Consider the following 25,044-nt stretch of genomic DNA (forward strand, 5'->3'; position numbering starts at 1 on the left):
TGAGTTGGAGTTGACTGCTGTTTTGAAAATGAGTTTATTAATTAGACATTTGAATGGTGGAGGTGGTCTTGCAGACGATGCCAACCTGAGTTACCCTTCAGGGCAATTTCTCTGAGCCCAGATACGGAGTTTTAGGTTTAAAATGCAGCGCTGTTCGTGTTTATAGCGCAGGATCCATCCCCTTGTGCTGCTCCTTTGCCGGAGGATGATTCCTAGTTTGAAATCAGAAGCGATCCTTCATTTACTGGGGGATTAACGGGCACTGGGCAGACTGGGATTAACCTTATAAACCACATAGAGACCAGCAGGAGCTTCTGGTCCCCTCCATTGAATGAATGGTTGATCATGGACCTTCAGAACCAGCTTCTGACCTGGGGTTTCCACCCCATCTGCTCTGGAGTTTCCCCCATTGCAGGACACTCCGTTCCTACAACTGTAACACCACAGATTGCACGCACAAGGCCTTAAATAAGTTGCTTTCTGGAAAACTCACACCACAGGCCACATAACGATACGATTTATGGCTTCGTTACAACTCAAAATGATAAAACAGACTCAAAATATTGCACGAACACAGCAAATATGAGGTTACACACGGTGTTGTCTTTGACATAGGACAGTTTGCGGGTAGATTTAAATAACTCGGATACCATCAGCATGCAGATAAATGCGCGCTGGGGGAGGGAAGGACAGGGCTATAAAAGGAAGATTGCAGTTCCTGATTGGTTTACATTCATCTCTGGAAAAGAAGACTTTGGTTAAAACGCAACAGTAATAGGGATTTTGGGTAAACATTGCATTGCCCTTCTTAAAAATAAAGTGGAAAGACAAAAAGATCCACAGGAATACTCAGCATTAGGACACGGCACGACCACGCTCACCACACTGCAGTACGAGGGCCAAAATGAAATAGATTTGGGTGAATCAGGAGGGCTGCACGATGAGGTTTATTTGCACAGAGCCCGGGGAATCCTCCGGGGGGCTCAGGGCTCCGTGTCACTGCCGCAGGGCGTTCTCCGGCGCCACGGGCGTCTCGGCGTCCGCGTAAAACTGAGCGATCTGCTCTTTGTACTTCCGCGCCACCTCGGGTCGCTTCAGCTTCATCGTGGGGCCTGCGGAGACAAAACGGTGCGAGGTTGGTTGTGACGGGGCTACAGGGGGCGGCGTTTTGGGGCACAAAGCGATGTTAGGGTGAAGCAAGGCCGGAGGAAGACTCAGAACACGTGAGCAGATGTGGAATTCAAAATTACTCTTTGCAATGGATAAAATCTCTCGTGAGTACAAACGGCACAACCACCCCGCGAGAGTCAGCGCAGAACCGAGGGTCGTAGAATCGTTTTGGTTGGAAAAGACCCTCAGGATCATCGAGTCCAACCATTCCCCAGCCCTGGCACTGCCCCGTGTCCTGAGAACCTCATGTCCGTCTGTCCAACCCTCCAGGGATGGTGACTCCAGCACTGCCCTGGGCAGCCTGTTCCAATGCCCCACAGCCCTTTGGGGAAGAAATTGTTGCCCACATCCAACCTCAACCTCCTCTGGTGCAACTTGAGGCCGTTGGGCCAGCGCTGCCCAGCCAGGCTCAACTGGAAGTTCCTCCCGCTCTCCCCAAGACCCCAACGTGGAAGAGCCGCAGCGAGGAAGGGCTGAGCCGCTCTATGTGTTGTGGGTCGTGTGTGTGTTGTCTGTTCACTCACCCAGCTCTCCCCCGAAGATGGAAAAGTCCTTTTCAAGAAGGACCCATTTCTGAACTTTCTGGGCGTTGGAGACGGCTCTCTCGTTGACAGCCGAGATCCCCTTCTGGATGGCCGCGTACACGGCCTTGTCTTTGCTGCTGATGATTTCGGAGACCTTCGTGGCCTTGCTGCCCAGTTTCTGGCAGTACTCAACAGCCTCCGGAGTCAGATCGTCCCCGGGCTCCCCAGTTTCCACGTTCACATTGCACTGCAAGACAAGGCCAAACAGGTGACTTGGTGTTGAACGCTCGATTCCCTCCATGCTAATGAGCTCGTTACTGTACAAGCTGCGCCAGGAGATACTAAAACTGGGTAAGAAAAGCAGAATCATTTCTTAGTCTTGTTTTTAGGTCTTTTACTTCTGTTTCTTTCTGCCCTGCGTGGTACAGAAAGAAAGAATTGCCCTGAACAACAGAAGACGCTCGAGTTGCAATGCTCATTTTTCTGGGCAGTTACAAGTGTTTGCAACTTGGCTACAGCACTTCCTGCCTATAGAATACACTGTAATGTGTAACCATTATCTTCCTCGCTAGAACTAAAGCCATTCCGCAGATTCCGATGCTGTTCCCCGTTACCTTCAGTGTTAGGAGCATAGCGAGGAATTTGGCTTTGTCTCCGACCAGCATCGCGTTGCTGATGAGGGGAACGGCGTCTTTTACAGCGTCCTCGATGGGAATGGGAGGAACGTTCTCACCTCCTGCGGTGATGATGAGCTCTGGAAAGCAGTCAGATCTGGATTAACACGTGGAGCTTTTCCCTGTTCCTTCCCGATCTGAAATGGCTTTATAGCACCTCTGGAACGAATAGCGAGTCCGTGTCCCAGCGCCCCAGGAAGGCAGCAAACGGGGCTCTGGTTCAGGCTCATTGCAAAAGCTGCTCCAGAGACGTTTGCAGTTCAGGGACACGGGGTGTGGGCTACGAGCACCTCGGTCCCGTTAGACTCCAGGGCACAGCAGCTGGCAGCCAAGATGTTCAAGTACAAAATACACCGGGATTTTGAAGATCCGCAGAACCCGCCTGTATCAACCAGCTTTTATAGATCTCTTCAAGCAGCCCCTCTCCGTGAGCATTTCTCTCTTCTTGATGACCCAAGTCTTGCATGAAACCGGATTTGTTTGGGGTTGGTCCAAGCAGTGTCCCAAGCCCCTTTCACAACAGCGTTAAGCTCTTGTTTTCTCTTAGAGCTCAACTAGCCCAGCCAGCTGAAACCAGAGGGACACGGACGGGCCCGGCGCCATAAAACACGGCAATAAAGCTTCAACTGCCACCTGGGAGATCAGAGGATTCGTTCTGCAAACACACGCTGGTTTAGAGGACAACCCTCTGCTCACATCACACACTAGGCCACCTGCTCAGTGACAGGACACACCGCAGCCATATTCACACTAAACTTCAGGAGTATTTAAATATTCTGTGCGAGCCACGACCACGTAACGAGCAGGGTTAGGTGTCGCAGCACTGCGGAACCTCAAGGCAAAGGCAGGGGACGCGTTACCTTTGATTCTGCCGGTGATGTAGAGGAATCCATCTTTATCGTGCTTGCCGAGGTCACCCGAGTGCAGCCACCCGTCCTCATCGATCGCCTCTTTGGTCTTGTCTTCCATGTTCAAGTAGCCCATGAAGATGTGGCGGCCCGAGAAGCAGACCTCCCCGTTGCCGTCAGCATCTGGCTTATGAATCAGGGTCCGGCAGCCCGGGACTTCCCTTCCGCAGCTCAAAGAGAACACAAGCACAAAGCCACGGCATTGATCTCTGTTTTCAATTCAAGGCTGAGCAGCAGACTGAGATTATGTCAGGACTCTCTCAAGCTAAAGCATCTGAACAAAGCCAGGCAGCCTTTCATTGCAACGGCTTCAGCAAGGAGCTTAGAGACTTAAAAGGCATCTGCTTGTGTAAGGGGAACTACAGAAGAAGTTGTTATTGCAGAGAGATCAGTGCGCACACACCTGGTGTTTTCCACCCATTGTTCTCAAACACCTCAGCTGTGAATGAGAAGATTTATGTCCCTGGCAGCAAACTTCTACCAATGGGGCTGTTTACTCTGCAGGCTGAACAAGCCACTCAAAGCAACAGCACAGCCTTACTGTTCCAATTCATTTGACATTAAAGTGAGCTGTAGGTTAGAGTTACTAATTCTTCCTTCTTCCCATCAATCACTTGATTCCTCCTCAGTTCCTAGAGGATCCAGGCCAAGTCGAATATCAGTAACACGGCTGTTGCCCTTGGCAGATCTCTTCATCTGCAAGATGTGGCCAAAGGAACTGGCTCCCCAGTGTCTGTTTCCTGGCAGCAAGATTCCAGGGATCGCAGAATCACAGATGGGTTGAGTTGGAGGGACCTTTCCGGGTCCCCCAGTGCCCCCCCTGCCATGACAGGGACATCTTCACCAGCTCAGGTTGCTCAGAGCCCCGTCCAGCCTGGCCTGGGATGTCTCCAGGGATGGTTCATCCACCACCTCTCTGGCCAACCTGGGCCAGGCTCTCACCACCCTCAGGGCCAACAATTCCTTCCTCATGTCCAGCCTGAATCTCCCTCCTTTAGTTTAAAACCATCACCCCTTGTCCTACCGCAACAAGCCCTGCTCAGAAGTCTGTCCCATCTTTCTTATCAGCCCCTTTTAAGCACTGAAAGGCCGCACTAAAGTCTCCCTGGAGCTTCTCTTCTCCAGCTGAACACCCCAACTCTCTCATCCTGTCCCCAGCAGAGCTGTTCCAGCCTCGGCTCATTCCTGTGGCTCCTCTGGCCCCTCTCCAGCAGCTCCATGTGTGTCCTGCACTGATAAACTGCATCAGGCCAGACAGATGTGCCAGATGCAGGAGACACCTTAAAGCAGCTTTTCCTCTCGTCACCATCTCTCTGCTCAACAAAGGTGTTTACCTGGTGAGCCTGAAGGCGTGGGGCAGAGAGACGCTGTGCGGCCCGGTGCTCTCGCTCATGCCGTACAGCTCGAGCACGGGAATGTTCAGGCTCAGAAAGAACTCCAGCGTCTCTCGGGTGATGGGAGCAGCCCCCGTGTAGCACTTTGTGCAGCGGTCCAGCCCAATGGCCTTTCGCACTTTGTTGTACACCAAGTGCCTGGCTATGTGGAAGTTCACAGGGACTTCAGAGCACCTGCAGGAGACAAATGGTGGCAAGATCTCAGTCACAAAGCAGAACTTCTCCCCCTTCCTCCTTTCATCTTCCCCTGGTTTAGTTTATTCAGCAACAAGTAAATTACTTCCCGCTCCAGCCCTTGCTGCTCACCCTTTGGTCCAACCTTTGGCTTTTACTGTCCGTGAGTCTGGCCTGTTACATGGGATACATCTGATCTGATAGCAAAGTTCTCCTAATACTCATAAATTCATAACACCCATTAAGTGTAGTTCATAGTTACCCGTTCATCCACTTCAGGTTTGTCTGCAACCCCACTCCCTTGGCCCATGATGCCACTTTTCTTCTGAGTGACGACGACTTTGCACCGATGGATTTCATCTTCTCTTCAATTTTTTCCCAGACACGAGGAACTCCCAAAAACACCGTTGGCCTCACTTCCCGCAGGGTGTCTACCAAGGTGCCCTGAGAGAAGCAGAATTTAACACAGCGTTCACTACAGACATCGTTGGGTCAGCGCTGGTCACTAGGCCAGGCCTAGGACTGACTTTGCCATTGGTTGTGAGGAATTGCTCATTTTCAGCTGCGCTGCCACCAAGAGAAAGGGGTTTTAAGAAAACAAGGGTCGAGGATTTCAGTGCCAGCGCTGACACAGCACTGATAGAAGACTCGCGCTCTCCTCAGGACACAAATAGATTTAACAGTAGTGGCATTTGGCAATGTGGACAGAGCAAACGTTGCTCAACCGAGCCGTTGGGGTGGAGAGCTGGTGTCAGGTGAGACAGACACCGGGAAGCTCTGGTTGTCAAGCGCTTGGTCAGCTCAGCCTTGTTGGCAACACACAGTCAAAAGACAAAGGTCAGAGTGACCAATGGACCCCTAAAGTGGAGCAGTCGGTCACTACACAAATAAACAGCTTTCAGAATCAGGAGGTAAGTCGGCCACGGTCGTTTTAAAACACCCATGCCCGCTACAAGCAGGTGGATGGGGGTAGGATTTTTATTCTCTTCTGTTGTTTTTTTACCTTCAATGCGTCCGGTTGAGCGAAGAAAACTTGTGCCCCGAACGTCACTGCCAACCAAATATCTGCCATCTGTGCAGCGATGTGGCTGAGGGGCAGGTAGCTGACCACCCGCTCCTGCTTCTCCTTATCGCGCGAGTGCATGATGAACCGTCCCGCCACGGCCGCCGTCCACGTCAGCTGGAACGAGAGCCACAGCAGCGCTCGAGCAGCAACACAGAACACGCAGCTCATAGAACAAGTCTACGGCATCCTGTAGTCTTTATACCGGGGATTTATTTTCCCTGGTCTCAGCCCCCACGCAAGGTCACAGTATGGGCATTTATACGAAAAGTTGCTTACGTTGTCATGGCTGAGCATGACTCCCTTGGGATGTCCTGTTGTCCCCGAGGTATAGACCAGCATACAGCACTGATTGGGCTTCTGCGTCTTAATGACTTCATGGAGTTGAGTATCTGGAACATCTTTGCCAAGGGCCATGAACTCGCTCCACTGTGTATATAAAAGAGAAGAGCTCCATCAGTTTGTTTGCTGGCATTTGCATGTGAAATTAAACGTTTTGCTACCCATGAAGAGAAGGAAACTGCTTCCTACAACCAAACCTCTGGCAGAATCTGGAAGAGGCTGTAAATACGCACTGTCAGCCCCATAATGTTCTCTGGCTCCACGGAGCCGTGGCCAAAAGCAGGAAAGGAGGTGGATGCAGCCTGAGGAAGGTGGCTGGCTCCATAGCAACCCTGGTACTCATGGGGAACACCAAGCTGGAGTAGCTGTGGGACCTGAGGCTGCCCCGCAGCGGTGGGCACACGAACACCCTGCCTTACAACACAGATTAGCGAGGTTTGGGCACCTGCTGCTTCAGCAAAGCAAGCGATCCCGCACTAAAGCCACCACAAGGTCCCGCAATGACAGTCCCGTGGAAGGTGATGGTTGCTTGCAAGCCATGAACTGAACGCAGCCGGTATTTACACACCATCAAGATACTTACAGAGTACAGATTTGGCCTCTTCTCTTTCAGCTCTTCCCCGTACTGGACAATGGCTTTCAGATGAGGTAGTCTGTCCTGAATCTGCATTAAGAAGGGAAATTCATGAGAAGGAGCAAATCCTGCTTGTCCCTTCTAAGCCTAAGTAACCCACCACTTAACACGTTACTTCCAATTGCCATTATAAGTCAAGTTAGGAGAATCTCATCTGCGTTATTGAAAGAGCACCGGGAAGCCTCCCTAGAGATATTAATCATTTGGACTGTGATGTTGCCAAACAACCCAGGGATGCTCAGTTGTTCATTTTGGCTTCTCATATTTTAAGGTCGAAGCTTCGCTAAGCTGTGGAACCACCGCTTAACCTCTCGTGAGATTTAGCACTAGTGACTATTCCTCCGGCTTGCACAGGGAACACACCGAGTAGGCTCAGCCATTGCACCTCTTGCTTTCAGATCCAGCGTTTCCCTCGCTATTTCCCTCGCACATCTGCCAAGAGGATGCTGGAGCCCCCCCAAGCCATTTAAAAAGTCTATTTACCTCTAAGATTTTCTGCAGCTGTTTATGGTTTTCCACAACCAGGATGTTAGCGCTGCAGTTGTCCGCTACATAATGACAGGCCTCGGGAGAGTTTGTAGTGTAGATACCAACAGCAAGTCCACTACAGAAGACAAAAGAAATAGAATTAGAGGATGAGCAGAATTGCTGGCAAAAGTCAGATCATTTCAAACTTTAACAGAGAGAAAACTGTAGGAAGAATGGCTCATAAACCAACAGAAAGCGGGGGACTTAATTCCAAGAGCAAAGGCCCTGTTCTGGGGCATGGGAAATGTCCAAGTGACGTAAGGGACCAAAATGCCTCAGCTCTCAAAATGCAGTGCTCTGGTATTTCCCATCATATTCTAAATAAGCAAATACACTTTTGGATTAACCCACCGTTCATCTTATTTTGAGAGAAGCACTTGTCTAATCAAAATTATTTTTTGTCTCATCAACTCATAACGAAGTACAAAGGAAGTTTATGTTCTAGCTATCTTAATTAAGTTCAAATATAAGCAGTTGGTTTGGTTGGGGGATTTTGTGGTTTGGTTTTAATGAGAAGCTGCTTCTCACGTGAACGCTGAAATGACTATGTGAACGCTGAAGTAAAACGCGTGTTGAGAGCCAGCACTGCTCCTCACCCTGCGAGGATCGCTCCGATGTCAGCAATAAACCACTCCGCAGAATTAAACCCCAAGATGCACACGCCATGGAAACGCTGCAGTCCCAGCTGTAAACAAGAGATGAGATTACAGCAATCTTGTTTTTCCTTTGAGGAGTGCTTAAATTTACAGATCTCTGCTGCGAAGACAATGTCAAGGGAGAAGTTCATGCTATTATGTACAGTAATTCACACTGAAACACTTTGGAAGATCTAATATGGAACCAGATAAGTTTCACATCAGACACTGTCCCACTTCATCAGTAGGCAGGAAAAAGAGGATTTGTTTAGGTCTGCGCTTGGTATGGTGAGCTCACTGACACTAACGGGGTTATAGACCTGCAGTCCAGGTAGTTACGAGTTCCCTTTGGGCTGGGAATGAGGAGAGGTTAAGTTCGACAACACCTATTTTGTCATTTAGTACAGGTTAGGTAGTCAGATATCAAAACTGACACAAGCAACAAGCTCCAGTGACAGCAGAGGCACTTTGCTACCAACTTCCAGCTGCCGATGTCCCAGTTTTTAAATCTCCTTCAGCCATTCCCTGGTTTCATCCCAGGCAGGGGAAGTGTGTAGACTGGAATATCCCACCATAGGAGTAAAAAGAGATCGGCCTTCACTTCAAGAAATAAGACTCCATAACAGTAACAGTAAGTACATGTAACGTTGGTTTCTCTCTCAACACCTTCCTTAACACCCCAACAGTACAGGTCAAAGCCTCAACCACTACTGACATTTAAGTCTGATTCATAAGCAGAGAAAATTAATCATTCTTTTCCTAGAAAGATTAGAATTTACATGTCGCTTGAGGTGCATTGTCCAGCTTTGCCATACACCTCAAACAACTCTTGAAATGTTGTCTAACACACTTGTAAGCAATTCAAACGCGGCGGTAATCACCAAGCTGTTCATGGCATGCTCAGGTATTTCCCTGTCACTTTAAGACTCACCTACACTCAGAAAATGCGCAGGTTTAAGATACAGTTTAAGATACAGCTGACCAACAAAAACTCACCTTCAGAAAGCTTTTGGCCGCTTTCCAGCACTCATCGTAGTACTTCTTATAAGTCATCTTTACCCACTGGCCGCCCTTCTTGGATGCGAGGGCATAGTTGTCCCCGTATCTCTGGACGGCCTCCTGGAACAGCTCGTGCACGGTCTTGGGGGGCTCGCTGCCCATGCCCTGCTCCTCCATCCTCAGCCTCACCTCCCCGTCACGCTGCGTCGTCCATAAGCGGGAGCCAGCAGGTGCAGAGGCTGCTTTGAAAGAAACGTGCTCAGCGTCTTATATATAGATATTGCTTGCTGCCGTATCAAACGTATAAATACAAGTATCAAACGGAGAAAGAAAATGCCATTATACCCCCTCTTACGCAGGTTTTATGACTTTTTATTCTCGGTGAATTTGCCATACAACTCCCAGTACTTTAGATCAGGACTAAGAGATGAAGCCTCTGAAGCACTTTCAGACTCTTGTTAAACCTTTTCCATGTGCATCCCCCCCTCTAACCTGCTCCGCTGCCCTAAAGCTCCTGTACAGCTAAGGTGGCAGCTTCCCACAACAATCATATACACTGCGCTTTTGTTTTTTGAAGGAGGACTGAAAGCAGATAAGCACAAGGCAGCAACACTACTTATTTTACTCCCTGAAGCACACCTGTGCTTTAAAGTCAAATGTCAGGAGGCTTCTGGACAGACCATTCTGCAATTTGAGTTACTTCTTCCATTGTTTCGGTTTGATAAATTCCTCTCTCATTTCCATAGCAATTGTATGCACAACCACACTAAAATCTCTTTCCACTTACCTTCTGAACCAAGTGTTTCTCTCTTACTTCCCTCCATCTCGATATCTTCAATTGTCCCGGTGCTCTGGGCCTCCTCAGTTCTGCAAGGCAAAGGCAATTAGCCCTGGCTAAGCTTTAGCACACAGGCTGGAGGGCGCCTTAGGCTCGCTCCAGTGCTTAATTACATTAGTCCTTGGATGTCCAAGTGGTTCCTGATGTTCTGCAAGTGCCTTTATTGATTTTACTAGCCTGCATGGCTATGGCAACCAAACTGTTTGCTCTCAGAGGGTGTGCAAACTGCCTGCGCTGCTTTTAGACCAGTGTGTGTTGTCCTAAGTGTGGCTATCATTGCAGATCGGCTGCAGAAGAACCCGTAAACGTCTAGAAAACAGCGATAATTTAACACCGGAGATCTGCTCTAGTTGCCTGAAACAAGTCTGCAGTGGCAAGGAGGAGGTTGGGAAGGGGCGGATGGATCTGGTGCTTCTCTCCCATCTGCAGGACGGGAGTTTAAGGGAGGGGGGGGCCGGGGGCCTCTCTCCAAAGCTGCAATTCCCCGCCAGTCACCCTGGGGAAACCCCTGAGGTTTCCTGCAGAAGGGCCAGGCCAGTTGAAGAGCAGGAAATGGATCTAACAGGAAATCTTGTTCTTAGGCATTCCTAATAAAGTCAGTGCACGGGGCTCCCACCAGATGTTTGTGAAGAAACGGGAACAGGCGCATCCCCCGTCTGCTTCAGCCACGCTCCTGCCCAGGGGTTTGTCCTGTGGTGCCTTTTAATCTCACCCTTGCAAGATGGTGAGATGCCACCTGCCCACCTTTGCAGAACAGTGTTTTTCCGCCATCCCTTTCCAAGATAAACCTTCTCCCAGCCATACGTGTTGAGGATGAGGAACAATCAAGTCACACGTCCCGCTTGACACCACCAGGTGGAAGCCAGAGCCTGTGAGATCTGGTATTCTGTGCCCTGCTCGCTAGGACATCCCACCATAGGAGTCACAGGCAGGTGACACTTGTTCCCCTGACCTGATCAATACCCCGTGACGCTCAGAGCATCACTGCAGCGCTAAGGTTCAGGTTTTAGTTGAACCAAGATTATATTCCAGAGAACCCAAATTTCCATCTTGCCTTGTCAAACAGCCCTCATGGGGTCACTCATTCACTTCAGGCTACGATGAAGGTGTTTGTTTCTTCATGCCAGTGGTAGGTGTTTTCCCCACGGCCATGCTTGCTGAAAGGTGTCACCCTGGCACTGGCTCCCAGGTCTTCTAGAAGAGCTGCACACCCCTGACATCACAGTCATAGAATCATCTGGGTTGGAAAAGCCCCCCAGGATCACAGAGTCCAACCATAACCCACCCCTGTCCCTGCCCCATGTCCCTGAGAACCTCATGTCCGTCTGTCCAGCCCTCCAGGGATGGTGACTCCAGCACTGCCCTGGGCAGCCTGTTCCAATGCCCCACAGCCCCTTGGGGAAGAAATTGTTCCCAGATCCAACCTCAACCTCCCCTGGCGCAACTTGAGGCCGTTTCTTCCCTTTCTACCAGACCAAAGAGAAGACAAGTCAGCACATGGCATGATGTGAACTTTAGTGTAAGGGGTAAATCGCTTCCTTCTCGTTTACCTTTCCTCTGAATTTCTAGGGGATAGCCAGCTATTTTTGCTTTGAGCATACGATAAGGTTTAAGGCACAGAGAAGCTTTGACATGGCTACTCCAGTGTGCTGTTCAAAAGCAGAACTGCTTCTCCCATCTAATCTGCAAGCCAGAAGCAAGAGGGAAGTAAATCAAATTTTCTTTATTTCCCCCAAAGGGATTACAAGATGTTCCCTACTATACAGTTCCTCCTCATTACTGAGAGCGTTTTTCAGCACAGATTAATCCTCAGTTGCAACAGTTCTGCACCATTGCTCCACCAGTTTTTATGATCAAAGCAGGCAAATGACCCAATAATATGAGCAAAAAAAGCCCCAGTTATTTCCCTTCCAGTGAATCACGTCATCTTTTTCTCCCCCTTACTACATGTAATTCAAATGAGGCCTGAAAAAAATTAGGTAAGAGGTTTTTTTTCCAGCTATATCCCATTACAGTGTGGTGAGATACAGACACTTAACTACTAATACACTCTTTAGTAAGAGGCTGCTTAAATTTCCAGCCAAACAAGCAGGAGTTTGATATAAATCAGCATAGGTCCTGCTCACAAGCTGTTCCCAGCACACCTCTCCGTTTACAGGCCAGCAACACTTCACAAACAACGTCCTACTTATTGGTATGGCAACTATTCAATCAGTGCCTTCTCAATTAACAATTATGCAAAGTTCCTTCGCAAAAGGTGATCTTTGGCTACGCAGAAGATTCTGCTGTTCCCGTGATTTAAGTTGTTATTAAAGGTAGGCTGCTTCAAGCTCCCAACTCTGTGCGGTAGCTACATACAGCACATTTAATTCTGTTCCTCTTCTTTAGAGAGGGGGAGATTGCAAATTCAGCTTGTGGATTTTGGAAGGACTAGGAAATGGCTGAGACTTCTTCCAAGAAAAGCTTAATTAATCTAAGTAAACGCGATAGGATACAAACAATAGCCTGTGTACACAGAGAAAATAAAGTCCTAAATGAGACAAACCTCGCTGGCGAGCAGAGCAGTACATCATCCAGTGACACCTCCCCGTTCCCTTGAGGATCTGAATTCAAATAAGCCGTGGGGACTGGTTCTGCAAGCGCCATGCGTGCATCTGACTCACACAGCATCGTCCCTGGAAAAACAGGTATTCAAAATTAAAATACAAGCAAACGCTACAGCAAAAGCAGTTTATATTGACACAGCCGTCTGACCGAGACGATCCCAAAGCAGGTGCGAGTGGAGACTGCTCTATGTGCGTGAAACATGGGAAATTCTCCGAGCGGACACAGCACACGCCACATCGCGCTCGGTTCATTCAACAACCCTGATCGGCAGTACACGAGACACCCATCCCCACATCCAAAACAAGCATGACAATCACAGCTTTGAGAGAGCCCTGGGAGCTTAACAATTCAAATGTTACACTCCCTTTGCCCTAAACCTTCCCACTTGAGTCTCAGACCCCCAAAACCCACCCATGGATCCCCAAACCCCACCATGGACCCCCAAACCCCCCCACCGCAGAGCTCCGGGTCCAGCCTTACAACGCATGGCAGCCTCTCCTCCCGCAGCCGCTCCGGACCAGCGCTAAGGACGATGTGGAATACCCTTTATTTTTAAACTAGCGCCCAGGAGGCAGATCTGGAGCATCTTATGTCATGTGCTGCCTGGCTCGCAATTGGAAGCAGCTCCTCACCCCACACGCCGCCTCTTAAGGAAGCTCTGGCCCCACACCTCCCGTCAGCCCCGGGCACCCTGGGGGTCTGGGGTCCCTGTTGGGGGACACAGCCCTGGAACACCCCAGAGATTTAATCTATTTGCATAAGAATCAGCGTTTTTGCAGCTGTTGTGTTCGGGGGCTCCTACACCACGCTCTGTATTTTGTCGTTAGGGGATTTCGTCACCTAAACAAAGTGTTTCCTAACGCTGAAAGCAACCTTAGCTTTATTTAAGGTTGACAGTCAAAAGCATTTGATGGTTATGACTTAGCAGGCTGAGTTTTAATTGTTTCAAGGAATTTCTCACTGGCTGGAGGTTCATTCACAACTGGCGGAGCTGCCTCCAGCCCAGGAAAGCACGTTCCACCTCCTCTTCTATGCAAGGACACGCTGCTGCAAGCTACAATTCACAATGCAAAACCAGCTTCATTCACGAGCAGCCGAGAACGGGGTGTCTCCAGAAATCCCACCTCCGAAGCTCCAGGATGATCAGTAGATGTTGCTCAGCCCCCCATTCTCGGCCAAACCACCAGAGCGATTTATTTGAGTATTTTTTAATGCGACAGCTGTGAGAAAAATAAAACAGGCACTATCTCTACAGAGCAGCCACCCAGACCTGTAAAACCTGGTTTTAGTTCCCTCCCCAGCCCGGAGGAACTCAAACCCACATCCAGAGGAGCGCGAGCGTGACGGCCACAGTGCCCGCTGGAGGTGTCACCAGCGCCCCTCTTGCTCAAGGAGACACGAGGGAGGAGGAACGTACCGCACGAGCTGTCATCAGACCTGACCCCCTTTTGCAATCCTGTACCCACACTCCTTCCCAGCACCCAACGGCGGGGAGCTGAAGGCTCCCTCGAGTTCCTGAAGGAAGCCTTTCTCTAATTACAGCCTTTCTTCTGCCATCTGCTCTCTAGCACAGGTGGGGGTGTCATTGCGCCAGCGATGCCGCAGCACCGCCCTGCGAGCTCCTGGGCAGCAGGTGCTGGTTGGAAACACGTCGGGCAACCAAAGGCAGAGGCCTCATGTCCCAGACAAGCGTTTCGGCTCATTGGCTGTGGGTTTGTGCTGCACCCCAAGCCACTCAGAAGGAAAAAGCACTCCACGGTGGAAAACCATCACTGCATTCCGTCCTGGCTGTGCATGTGCTCTTCAAGACCCCGACAGCAGGTTCCCAAGCAGCACAAAGACCAAGGACATGAGGCTGCACAACCCGCAAGCCCGGTGAGATACAGCAGGATGTTGTTGTCACCATCACATCCAGCGGGATGGGCTCCTTAAGGCGAGTCTGGATGGAATCGTGGCCCTCGGGGTCTGGAGAGCAGCAGCAGAACTTTTTGAGCACCCAGGTCCCCTCGCAGCATGGAACAGAAAGCTGAACTGCGACCTGGCTGGGCACCTTTCCTTGTGAATGCAGACCAGACGAATCCCAAGTCCGTCGTGCATTTTATATAACAAATTTAAGTTGCTGAACTGCGACCTGGCTGGGCACCTTTCCTTGTGAATGCAGACCAGACGAATCCCAAGTCCGTCGTGCATTTTATATAACAAATTCAGGTTAGAAACAAAAAAACGTGACGATATATACTCTCACTAGCTCTGCAACAAACCCCTTCCTGTGCGGTTGCTAGTGACAAGCACAGCCCCAGGAAAACACACACACACACTCAAAGCCAGGCTTAATGCTCACCAAAGCCAGGCTTAACGCTCACCAGAGCTCACTGGGGTGAACGGGATCACAAACCATCCTCTCCTGGCACATGCAGTTCCCAGAGTTCACACACCGTGATGCTGTGCAGAACACGAAGAACACACACAACACACCCAAAAACCTGCTGAAAGAAACCTACTTTTTCATTAAGCCTGTGCGGCAACTTAACTCATTTAAATACCAAGCGTCTTCTCCTTGGGGGAACACCGTGTCCTGGAAGAAATGGAAGTTGGCGAACGATTTCATTGAAACCGCTGCGAAGCTTCACTGACAAAACAACATCACAAGGTGCAATAGGACAGGTGTGAAGGTCTCATTTATAATACGCTCTGAACCCGCTTTTGCTTGAAATACATATAAATCGTCAAAAACACCAGTTGAAATTTAAATTACCAAGTACGTTCACAAGCCACCTTGACATTTCCCAGCACAGCTCACTGAGTTTCCTGTTGCTGATTTCATTTCTTTTTACTGGTAAAAGCGTCTCGGCTGATCCGGTCCAGCTATCAATGCGCACATCAGCTCGAGGAGGTTGCCACATCATCTCACCGCCTTTCCACATCTCCCCCAAAAGCGAAACTCGGCCCTTTAACGTGTGAATTATCGTGTACGCCAGATTACCCTGTATCTCTCTCTCTTAGTTTGAGATTTGTTAAGCGAATTGTGAGCTCAAATAACGTTTTCTGGGGATTCTGCTCAGCTGCACGTCCCACAGGAAGCCGGCTGGTGCGTCCTGGCCAAGGGACGTGACTCAAGGTTCTCCTTCCCAAACCGCTGCTTTCTTTGCTGCCACCTGCCCCGGGTGGGAAATCCCCTCAGAGGCACAGGACGTGTGCTCAGGGACACGTGGGTACCGGAGGGTCCCTGAGGGCCCCGGTCACCTCATGTTGTGTCACCGGTGACAGCCGCCCGCGGGAAGCGATGGACGCTCACCAGGGACGGGCCACTGCTCTGAACAGACGGGTCGGCCCCATGCAGACCCCGGGTTTATGTCACCAAAACTCACGGTATTTCCTCGCCGCTGGCCGGGCCGCCCCACTCGTGACAGGAGCGTCAGGAGAAGCTGCCAGGCTGATTAACGTCATGGCGAGTGACGCCCCTGACAGGCCGGGTTCAGCACCAGCCCCACTCGGGACACCCCGTGGGCACGGCCACAATCGGGCCCGCCGAGCTGCCTTCCCCACCCAGCCCCCCTCCCCAGACCACCCGCACCCCGCGGGGGTGGGCAGGGCTGTCCCGTCCCGCGTGGGCGCCGGCGGGTTTCCCGCGCTGCGCTCCCCGTGTCGCGACAGGACGGGGAGCGCGCGGCGGGTCGCGAGGGGAGGGCGGGGCCACGCGCGTGGACCGGCCGCGCGCGTGGACCGACCGTGCGCCGTTACCTCAGGAGCCGCGCGCGACGACCCCCACGCGGCGCCACAGCAGCTGCCGCGCGCCGCCACGTGCGGCCCCTTTAAAGCGCTCGCGCCGGACGGGGGCCCCGCCCAGACAGGGCGTGTCCTTCCGCTCCGCTCCGCCCCCGCTCGAAAGACCCGCGCGGCCATGCAATTGGTCGAGCCGGCGGTCGGAAGGCGGCGAGGCCCCGCCCACCCCGGCCGGGGTTACCCGCGGTCGTTGCCCGCAGCGCGGAGCCTCCGGCCGGCGCCGAGCGCCGATCAGCGGCCTCGGGTCGAGCACCGCGGCCCCCCCGGGGCACCTCGGCTCCCGCAGGCTGGAGGCGGGACGGGCCGAGTCAGCGCAGCGCCCGCGGGGCGGTGGAACAGGCGATAGAGGCCTCAGAGTCAGCCCGAAGCCGGTGAGCGCGGCTGCCCCTCAGAAACCCGCGAACAGCTGCTGCTTCTCAGCTGTGGAGAACGGGAGCTGAGGGGAGAACGCTCTCTACAGTTACCTGACAGGAGCTTGGAGCCAGGGGGGGTCGGGCTCTGCTCCCCAGGAACAAGCGCCAGGAGCAGAGGAAACGGCCTCAAGTTGCCCAGGGGAGGTTGAGGTTGGATCTGGGAACAATTTCTTCCCCAAAGGGCTGTGGGGCATTGGAACAGGCTGCCCAGGGCAGTGCTGGAGTCATCATCCCTGGAGGGTTGGACAGACGGACATGGGGTTCTCAGGACATGGGGCAGTGCCAGGGCTGGGTTATGGTTGGAGTTGATCTTGAGGGGCTTTTCCAGCCAAAACAGTTCTCTGATTCTTTCCTGTCTCTATCCTGCCTCCACATTTGCAGGTGTTTAAAACGCCTCACCAGAAGGCTGAGGGGAGGAAGATGCCACTGAGGACAGGGGTGCCCTCTCACAAGACAACAGGGTTGGATAAGCGTCTTGACAAGGCCCAGGATAAGTGCAGACCAGGTCCGTGGTACTTTAGGCTTGTGCAGGTCGAACCGCCCGCCTGCGGTTGGAAACGCTGCTGTACAGACAGCGGTGCTGCCCGGCTGGGGTTGGTTTGTGGGCGAGGAGCTGGCTGGCAGCTGCCCAGAGCCGCTTCCTCTGGCCACAGGTTTCCTGTGAACCGCAGAACATCTCTCTGCTTTCATCTGAAGCAGAAGCAATCCCATTTGCAAGTTCTTTCCTATCTCAAGCAAAGGATTGTTTCTTCACACAGCTCTAGACACAGAGACTGAGTGGAGAAAAGTTTCTTCTTCAGCTTAATCGTTCCCCATATGGAACAAATCAAATCTGCTCACTTAAATGACCTAAGGCAATTTACACAACTTTTCACTTTTATCACTTTTCCCTTCTAGTCCTGGCATTGGATCTGTAAGATATTCTGGGCCAGCATTCCTCCAATAACACTCACAAATGTCCAGCTCCAGAGTCACTGGGAGCAAGTGACTCAGCCCGAAATGTAGTTGCACCTCAGGACATTGACTTGAGGGATAATGGGGTGATGGGTTGGGCCAATAGCCTAGTTCAGAAATGTCCACGACAAATACAACATGAGAATGAATGCACTGAGAAAATAACGCTGGTAACCACACAGTCACAAGGAAGAGAGACGGAAGAGTGGTTATAGCAGAATCATTTTTAAACCTAAACAGGTCATGGTATCTTCCCAGCCAAGGACTTGCGGCATCTTTCTGGTCATGTGAAAGGGTCTACAGTGAATAGATGTGGGTGTCTGTGGAAAAAAACCTGCACTAAAACATGCACACTAGTGGTTTTTGAAACAACGCAGTATAGGCAAAGGCTGCCTGTTGTTTTACACAACACACAATGTATGTAGCACATGCATTTATACAGTGGAAAGGCAGTGGAGGATTAGAATTTCTAGCCTATGTAATAATATAGCTCGCTTCTAGATATCCCCTCTCTTCAGAACATTGAAGTTAAACCAAATCGCAATGCTATTAATCACCATTCCACTTCTGAAAAATAATTTGATGGAAAACCATTTGCTCCAAAATGAGGCGCCTGTGGAAGTTCAATTTAGAAAGGTTGTTTACAGCGGCTCAGAAATAAAAAATCAAAACAATTGCATTTCTGGAATGTCAATAAACAAAATAATTATATCTTTTCTCCCGCTGCTTAGCAGAACAGCAGGTTCGCTTCCCATTCCCAAGCCAAGAGACTTTGTTCCAACGGTGTCACAATGTTTACCAGGTAGGTCTGACCCGAAGCACAACAAGGCTGTGCCCTGTCTTGTCCTCCGCGTTTAAACTGTGGTGTAACCAGGGAAGGGATCAATGTGTAACCAGAGTAAGCGATAGCAGCATGGAAACATGCGTTATCACCTAATTACCCAGAGTCCAGATACCGGTCTGTGTGCTGGAAGTCAATACAAGCAGAAAAGTTGCTGACGGTGGTTGACTGTAGTTGCAGTGCAGAGCAAGACCTGTAATTAAGTCTGAAATGTTAATAATCCACGGGGCTACTTAATATTCTTCTATTTTTTTTAAACACACACTCACTGTAGTAAAAAAGTTACAGAACTTTAACATGCTCACACACACAAACAAGCTGAACCTTTCTGTTTAATATTCAGGTTCCAAACTTCCATAAGACTTCAACCTTTTGTGCCAGTTCAGGATGAAAGTAGTAACCTGGAACATTGAAAACATTCACCAGGTAGGCAGATAAAAAGTGTTTGCCCTCGCACAACCTGGTTTTCAGATTCATTCCACCCCAGTTTCCCTGGGCAGGATGCGAGTTCCACCATCTCCAGCCGTAGGTCTTTGCCCCACGCCCATCCCAGGGGACACTGCAGCACAATTCCCAACGCTGAGTGTTTGGTAGAAGGAAATTGTCCCTCCATGTTGTTCTTGCGGCTACAGTTCTCTGGGGAACAGGGGCACCCTCATTTAAACTCACCGCACTAGAAAAGAAGTTGTGCATTGTACAGAACTTCCCTGGAAACCTTATGCCAGGGCTAGTCAGTCGTTGGGAGTTTTATTGCACAGACGTTGCCTCCACACAAAAGTTGTGTTGACATAAGCTATATTGATTTAGCTATATCAACATGATTATCTTTGATTACATCCAAGTTGTGGACACATCCTCAGGGACTGGCACAAAAACCCACTCCACGCTGTTTTTTCCATGACCATTCACAGTGTTTTTTTGCAGATTTTCCAAACCAAACAGACAACACTTCAGAGAAATGCTTGGTCCTTTAATTCTGCCAAAAGGAAATTTGCAGGGTGAAGGGAAGAGAGCATCTGGGTTTCTAGCTGTGCTAAAAACTTGTTAGGGGGAGGAGAGTAACCTTTGCGAAGTCCACGTCCTCGAAATGGCAAACTGGGAAGAGTTTGCTGAGGACTCTTGTGATATTTGCTGCCACCCAAGGGAGACAGAAGGGCAAGAGAAGGGCTGAACGCCCTTTTTCCTTCTCTCACCCTCAGCACTCACCTGTTTGCTTTCAGGCTGGGTAAGGCTGGCAGGACGGGACAGAGCATCCTGTAACACAGGACCAGGGACAGCCCAGATTTCATTTTCCTGGAGAAACCTGTGGGCAGAGAACACATGATCTGATACCACTGAGAAATTCCAGCGTGGCCTTGGCACAACCACACTCAACACATTTATCCTCTTAAACCCAGCCCAAGGCACTGAAGAGCGTTGCTGTCTGACCAGCAGCAAATCCAGAAATGTATCACGCCAAAGACAGCGCTCCCTGGCTACTCAGAACCACAGATCCACTGCAGGGCTCCAGGTAGGAAAAGCCGTTGCTTGAGTTTGTTTTGATATCCTTGAAGAAGTTTCCCCGGGAACAGCGGGTATGGAGATTTACTCTGTTCTCAAGTGCTTCACTTGAGCAGCTGCCCACCACCAAAACCAGAACCTGTCGCGTCTGCATCACCATTTCCAATGATGCAAAGTTCAGTTTTTATTAAATCTGGCTGAACACAAGCAAACTTTGTTAAGCTGAATTCCTGTTTGCTTGGAGGAACATGCCCTCCTGTGGGTGTCTGTTAGAGCTGCAGCAACGTGCTCCTCTGCAATCAGGCTCAAGTTTCTTCTCTTTCTTTAGCAGCAGCTTTCTTAAATAAGGCTCCTTCCCCCCAGCTCACCCCGATACTCTACAGGCGGAGAGGAATGAGATCTGGCTTATGCAAGGGATTGCAAAAAACCAAGGGAAAAATAAATCTGGGGATTGTCAACAGGTGACAAACAGGTCCCTGATTAAAAATAACAGCCCGTGATTACTCCCTGGGTGCCCAGGTGGGAACTGGCAAACTTCCCGAGGTTCATGGGACTTTAGCGAAGGTTGTGTGCTGCGCATTATCAAGAATTTCAGGATATTACTGGGAGGGTGAGGCAAGGCAGGGAACCTCTGCTTTGGGTTTCATACAATAATTGATGCTTCGGAAGGAATAAGAGCACGTCTGAAGATGTTTGACATTCATTTTGCAGAGGGACAGGTGCCGTGCAGAGGAGAATCGGGCCCTAAAAACCAAAGTGACGACAGATCCGCAACAGCGTGTTGCAGGTGACGCTGAACTGGGAGAGGCTGCGGGTGCTCGGGGAGGATTTCATTGAGCTCTCAGGAAACTCGAGGGATGACTCAAAATCAACATGACGCAATTCGATATGGCCAAATGCAAAGCACGGTGCTTGAGCAGGAGTAAATGACCGCGGTACTGCAGGATCAAACCCCACTATTTACAGAGCGCTTCTGGAAGAAAGGCTTGGGGTTTTACTTGAAGAGAAGAAAAACAGAGCGTTGTTTAATTTAGAAAACAAGGTGGAGGGAAGAAATGAGAGCAGAAGGAGCCATTAACAAAAAGATATTAATTTGGTCCCCATTTCCCATGGTAAAGGTGGATGTTTATGTGCATTAGCTGACTTCTCAAAAACGATTCGGTCTCTATTTTCTGTTTTACTGTTTATTAAGCAATGACACCTTCAATTAAGAGTTGCTCTTTTTATCCTTGGCTTAAGGGTCTACAGCCCATTAAGACACTTATTTTGCTTTGGAGTGTCTCAAAATCTCACCCGGCGTATCCTCGGTGCTCAGCCACACCACTCTGGGAAATTTTCCGGTATAACTCTTGTAGTAACCTATCGAGAGCAGGTTTATCAACCCCAATTCTGCGGACAAACCGAGCAAGTCCAGCCTCTCCAATTTACATCGCCTCCCTCGGCCACTTTCTCTCCGACTCTCCCTTTTCCAGTAACTCCATTCCTGATATTTAGGTAAGAAAACTAATAATCCTGCGGCGTTTGGAGCCGGCTGTGTTATTGGAGTCTCCATGGGTACGAATTCCACACACTTCCTTGGCTTAGGCTGGGACATACTTTTCAGAAAACGTTACAGAAAAAATACATCATAAGAGCTTTTCATTGCATGTCAATAAGGCGAAATATCTGACGGGGATTTTTTCAAGGCAATTGACCTAGGGCCCGACCTAGAGCAGGAATTGGTTTTCATTATACAGCTCTTAATGTCACAATTAAAATAAACAGGAGGGGAGCGGAGCAGCTCCCTCTGCTGTGATTAAACCGGGGTCTTTGCCACCTCAGGTCTATCGGTTGTTTTAAACTTCAGAGAAATGCCTGGAATACAGGACGAGCTTAATTCTGCAGGAGTCAGACCGGGAGCAGCGAGGCTGGTGTGTGTTGATGGGAGATGTATTCATAATTGTAACACCTGCAGTAAGAGGCAGGACACATCCCCACTTGTTTTTAAAGCTGTGTCTCTCTTCATCATTTCTTCTTCAGGAGCAAAACTGTATTAAACCTCGACCACAAAGCCACGACCAGGCTCATCATTATCATCATATTATCAAGGTTGCAAAGAGAAACCCTTAGGATTTGAACAACGAAACCATCTTAACTTTGAAATGTGTTTGTTACCTATTACAAATGCAAGGTGAAAAAGAGAAAAAAATCACATCAATAGCAGGGTTGGTTTTTCCTTCGCTGTCTCTTTCTTAGGGACAGACACAAAACGGCCTGCATGAAATACCAGAAAACAGGAGGACCATCCCACCCCTGCATGGGCAGAATTTGGGCTGCCCACTACCAAAAAGCCTTTCTTTTTCCCAAGAAGATGGAGGAATAATGTGTAGATTTTAGTCTGCCTGTGCTGAGGACACCTGAATGCCTTGTGGGCATTAATGTCCGGCCTGGAAATATAAACCTAAGGCTACAAATGTTCTTTTTCACAGGTGTCTCTTACTCAGGGAAGGGATTTCAAGGAAACTCCACCTGAAACCTGCTGGATTTCCAGCTCCAGGAGGGCAGAGGGTCCGTTTACACCGATTCTCACCTGGACCAGTGGGGATGATCATTTAAGGTGAGAGAGCGTAGAGCCGAGGTGGCTGCTGCTTTTGCAGTGCTCTGTGTCCAGAGAACACACTTCAGGCTTCATTTTCTCTCCACCACCACCAAAAAAACATCAGCTACACCTTCCCACCCATAAGCAAGGTGGGTTTTGCCCAGTGTCACACCGCACATATGTTGATACATGACACATATCCGCGGGGTGACGGGATTCTGCACATTTTCGGGAGCCATTCCCAGTGCCAGGTGTCTCTGTGGAAAACGCTCTCGCCTTTTGGTGTTTGAGCCCAGTATTTCATGGAGTTTAAACCCCACCACAGACGCTCCTCCAGGAAACATTTATACAGATAATTCTGTGTCACGGGACGATGCTGCTGCTTTTATCCTCATCCATCGCGTCCCCAAATTGAACTCCAAGCGCTGCCGGTGCCTCATTTCACTGTTGCTGGGGCGGGAAGCGGGAGCAGGTACCTGTGCATAGGGACGCTGTGCGGCAATTCATTGATATTTCTAATATTCACCCCAAACCCTGAGCCCCGTTTCTCCATCAGCTCCCGTGTCCCCCCCTCTTGTTGGTTGTGACTTCACAGCCGGTCGCTATGGAAACGGTTTGATGTCAGGGGGAACCGGGAGCTCAGGTAGGGCAGAAACCAGCGGCGACTCGGAGCAAACTCCCGAGTTCCGCCCGTGCCAACGGGAACGTGTAAATATTTAATATTAAATATTAATATTTAATAGTGGAAAAATTAACTTGTTTGTTTCGATATCGAAGCGCGGAGCTCACAGGAGCGCTGCTCTGTGCCCATCGCGCCCCGGTCACCGTTGTCCCCTCCGGGCCCGCCCCCGCTCCCCGCGCCCCGCCCGGCCCGGGCCCGCACCGGCCCCTCTCCCCCCCCGCGCCGAAGCGCCAAAGCGCGCGCCAACTCTCCGCCCCGCCTCCTCCCTGCCGCTATTGGCCCATCCGCGTCGCGTCCCGCCCCCGCGCTGACAGACAGCCGGCACGCCAATCGTCGGCCGCGCCCCGCGGCGGAGTGGGCGGGGCCGGGCGGTGACGTAGCGGGAGAGGGTAGCAACAGTTGCCTCGAGACCCGGCGCCAGGCGCCATAGTGACCGTAGCCCTGGAGACTGTTACTTGCCAACGGGAGCAACGCGCGGCCCCGGCGGCCGGAGCGCAGCGCAGCCCGCGGTGCCCGGCGGGGAGGGCAGGTGAGCGGAGGCGCGGCGCCCCGCCGGGGGTGGGGGGGCGGCGGGCCCGGCCGCGGGGGTCCCGCCCGCCGAGGGGTCCCGCCCGCTGAGGGGGCCCGTAGTGGGGTGGATGGCGGGGGGGGGGGTGAGGCGCTTGGCGGCCTCCGCGGGGGTCGGTGAGGCGGAGGGCGGTGCGGAGACCCCCCCGTCCCGCCCCTCCGTCCCGTCCCGGCCGCAGGATTCGCGCCTGGGAGCGTTTCTCCCGGTCCGCCGGCGTTCGGTGCCGCCCGGGGCTCCGGGCGCTCCCCGCGCCGCCCCCGGAAAGTTGGGAGCGGCGTCGCGCCCGGGCGGAGCGGGGGAGGCGACACCGCCCCCGCCACCTCCGGTGCCGCTGCCCGGGGGCACCGCCCGGAGCGCCGCGCTCCCTCCGCGCCCTGCCCGGGAACGGGACCCAGCCCGTGCTCTCCGCTCCGGCGTGGCGGGGCCGAGCCCAGCGGGGCCACCGCATCCCCCCTGCGGGGACCCGGTGGCAGTTCCGCCGGCACCAACTTCTCCCCGGCTCTTTCTTTCCCTGCTTTAACTCCCCGCTCTGGTTCGGAACGAGCGTTCGGGAACAACCCTGCGCTGCTCCCGACCCCCCTCCTGCCGCCGGGCGAGCTTGTGAGAGCCGAAAGAGCTGGGGAGAGGGGACCCGGGCCAGGCAGCCCCTCTGCCCCCGGTTAACACGCTTTTTACCTCTCCTGTTGTCTCCTTTGCCCCCGGACACTCCTCCTCGTCTTACTGGAGGCGGGGGGGTTGATTTCAACTCCAGCTCATCATTTGCCAGAACTCTCAAATCCCAGCCTTCACTCTCTTGTTGGACTCAGAAATGAGCGAAAAATTTCAATAAGGCCTATTTTTAAGCATTAGCCGTCTACTCCTGACTTGGTTTCTCCTGTTTGTTTTGAATAAAGTAAGTTGTGAAACGAGACTCATCTCCTGTTAAAGCAGGATTTGGTGTATGTGCCTATTTCAAGCGTGAGTTCCTGCAGCCTGATTAAATCTTTCCATTCTTTGATTTAGATACTGAAGTCTTTTTTTGGTTTTGCTATTGAAAGAAGCAAATCTTTCTAATTAAAGAGCAAAGCAGAATAAATAATAATTTTTAAAAATTTACTTGGTGTTTTTCGGCTTGGAATATCCTTAAGCTGACCACGTTCAGCTTCAGATTCATTTATTAGTCAAGGAGGTGTTTTTCATCTGCTCTGACCAAACTTTTCAACTCCCTATCTCGGTTATGAATCATTTGAGAACAG

The 25,044-nt window shown here is 51.1% G+C and overlaps 2 protein-coding genes and 1 long non-coding RNA gene across 12 annotated transcripts in view; 2 read left to right on the plus strand and 1 right to left on the minus strand.

Annotated features, from left to right (window-relative positions):
- Nucleotides 1-506: 506 nt before the first annotated feature.
- ACSBG2 (acyl-CoA synthetase bubblegum family member 2) lies at nt 507-16,320 on the minus strand. 4 transcript variants are annotated; one of them, XM_065858262.2, is made up of 15 exons: nt 16,232-16,320; nt 12,429-12,558; nt 9,833-9,912; nt 9,043-9,287; nt 8,008-8,096; nt 7,367-7,487; nt 6,833-6,913; nt 6,187-6,336; nt 5,848-6,024; nt 5,107-5,288; nt 4,611-4,844; nt 3,229-3,446; nt 2,309-2,448; nt 1,695-1,941; nt 507-1,112 (listed from the first exon to the last, which is right to left on the minus strand). In XM_065858262.2, the coding sequence occupies exons 2-15, from the start codon at nt 12,551-12,553 to the stop codon at nt 997-999; spliced, it is 2,205 nt and encodes a 734-aa protein (XP_065714334.2). In that variant the 5' UTR covers nt 12,554-12,558; nt 16,232-16,320; the 3' UTR covers nt 507-996. The 4 variants fall into 4 exon arrangements, with proteins under 4 accessions (XP_065714334.2, XP_065714336.2, XP_071655704.1 ...); XM_065858264.2 differs by lacking the exon at nt 16,232-16,320 and adding an exon at nt 15,859-15,972; XM_071799603.1 differs by lacking the exon at nt 16,232-16,320 and adding an exon at nt 15,859-15,971 and having other exon boundaries at nt 9,043-9,284.
- Nucleotides 16,321-16,510: 190 nt separating this feature from the next.
- Nucleotides 16,511-22,722, plus strand: LOC136113376 (uncharacterized). Of its 2 annotated transcripts, none has more exons than XR_010652992.2 (6): nt 16,511-16,644; nt 17,068-17,191; nt 18,372-18,442; nt 18,825-18,907; nt 19,702-19,991; nt 20,693-22,722. It is a non-coding gene; the product is annotated as an uncharacterized lncRNA (long non-coding RNA). The 2 variants fall into 2 exon arrangements; XR_011735907.1 differs by having other exon boundaries at nt 18,375-18,442.
- A 914-nt stretch (nt 22,723-23,636) lies between these two features.
- Nucleotides 23,637-25,044, plus strand: part of RFX2 (regulatory factor X2) — a 40,580-nt gene continuing 39,172 nt past the window's right edge. For 4 of the 6 annotated variants that reach the window (XM_065858484.2, XM_065858487.2, XM_071799586.1 and 1 more), the window contains exon 1: nt 23,637-23,770. The gene's annotated coding sequence lies outside the window, so the exon portion shown is untranslated. The remainder of the gene's footprint in view (nt 23,771-25,044) is intronic. The other 2 variants (XM_065858486.2, XM_071799585.1) reach the window with 2 other exon arrangements.

This window comes from Patagioenas fasciata, chromosome 27, assembly GCF_037038585.1.
Source record: "Patagioenas fasciata isolate bPatFas1 chromosome 27, bPatFas1.hap1, whole genome shotgun sequence".
In the NCBI taxonomy this organism is placed as follows: Eukaryota; Metazoa; Chordata; class Aves; order Columbiformes; family Columbidae; genus Patagioenas; species Patagioenas fasciata.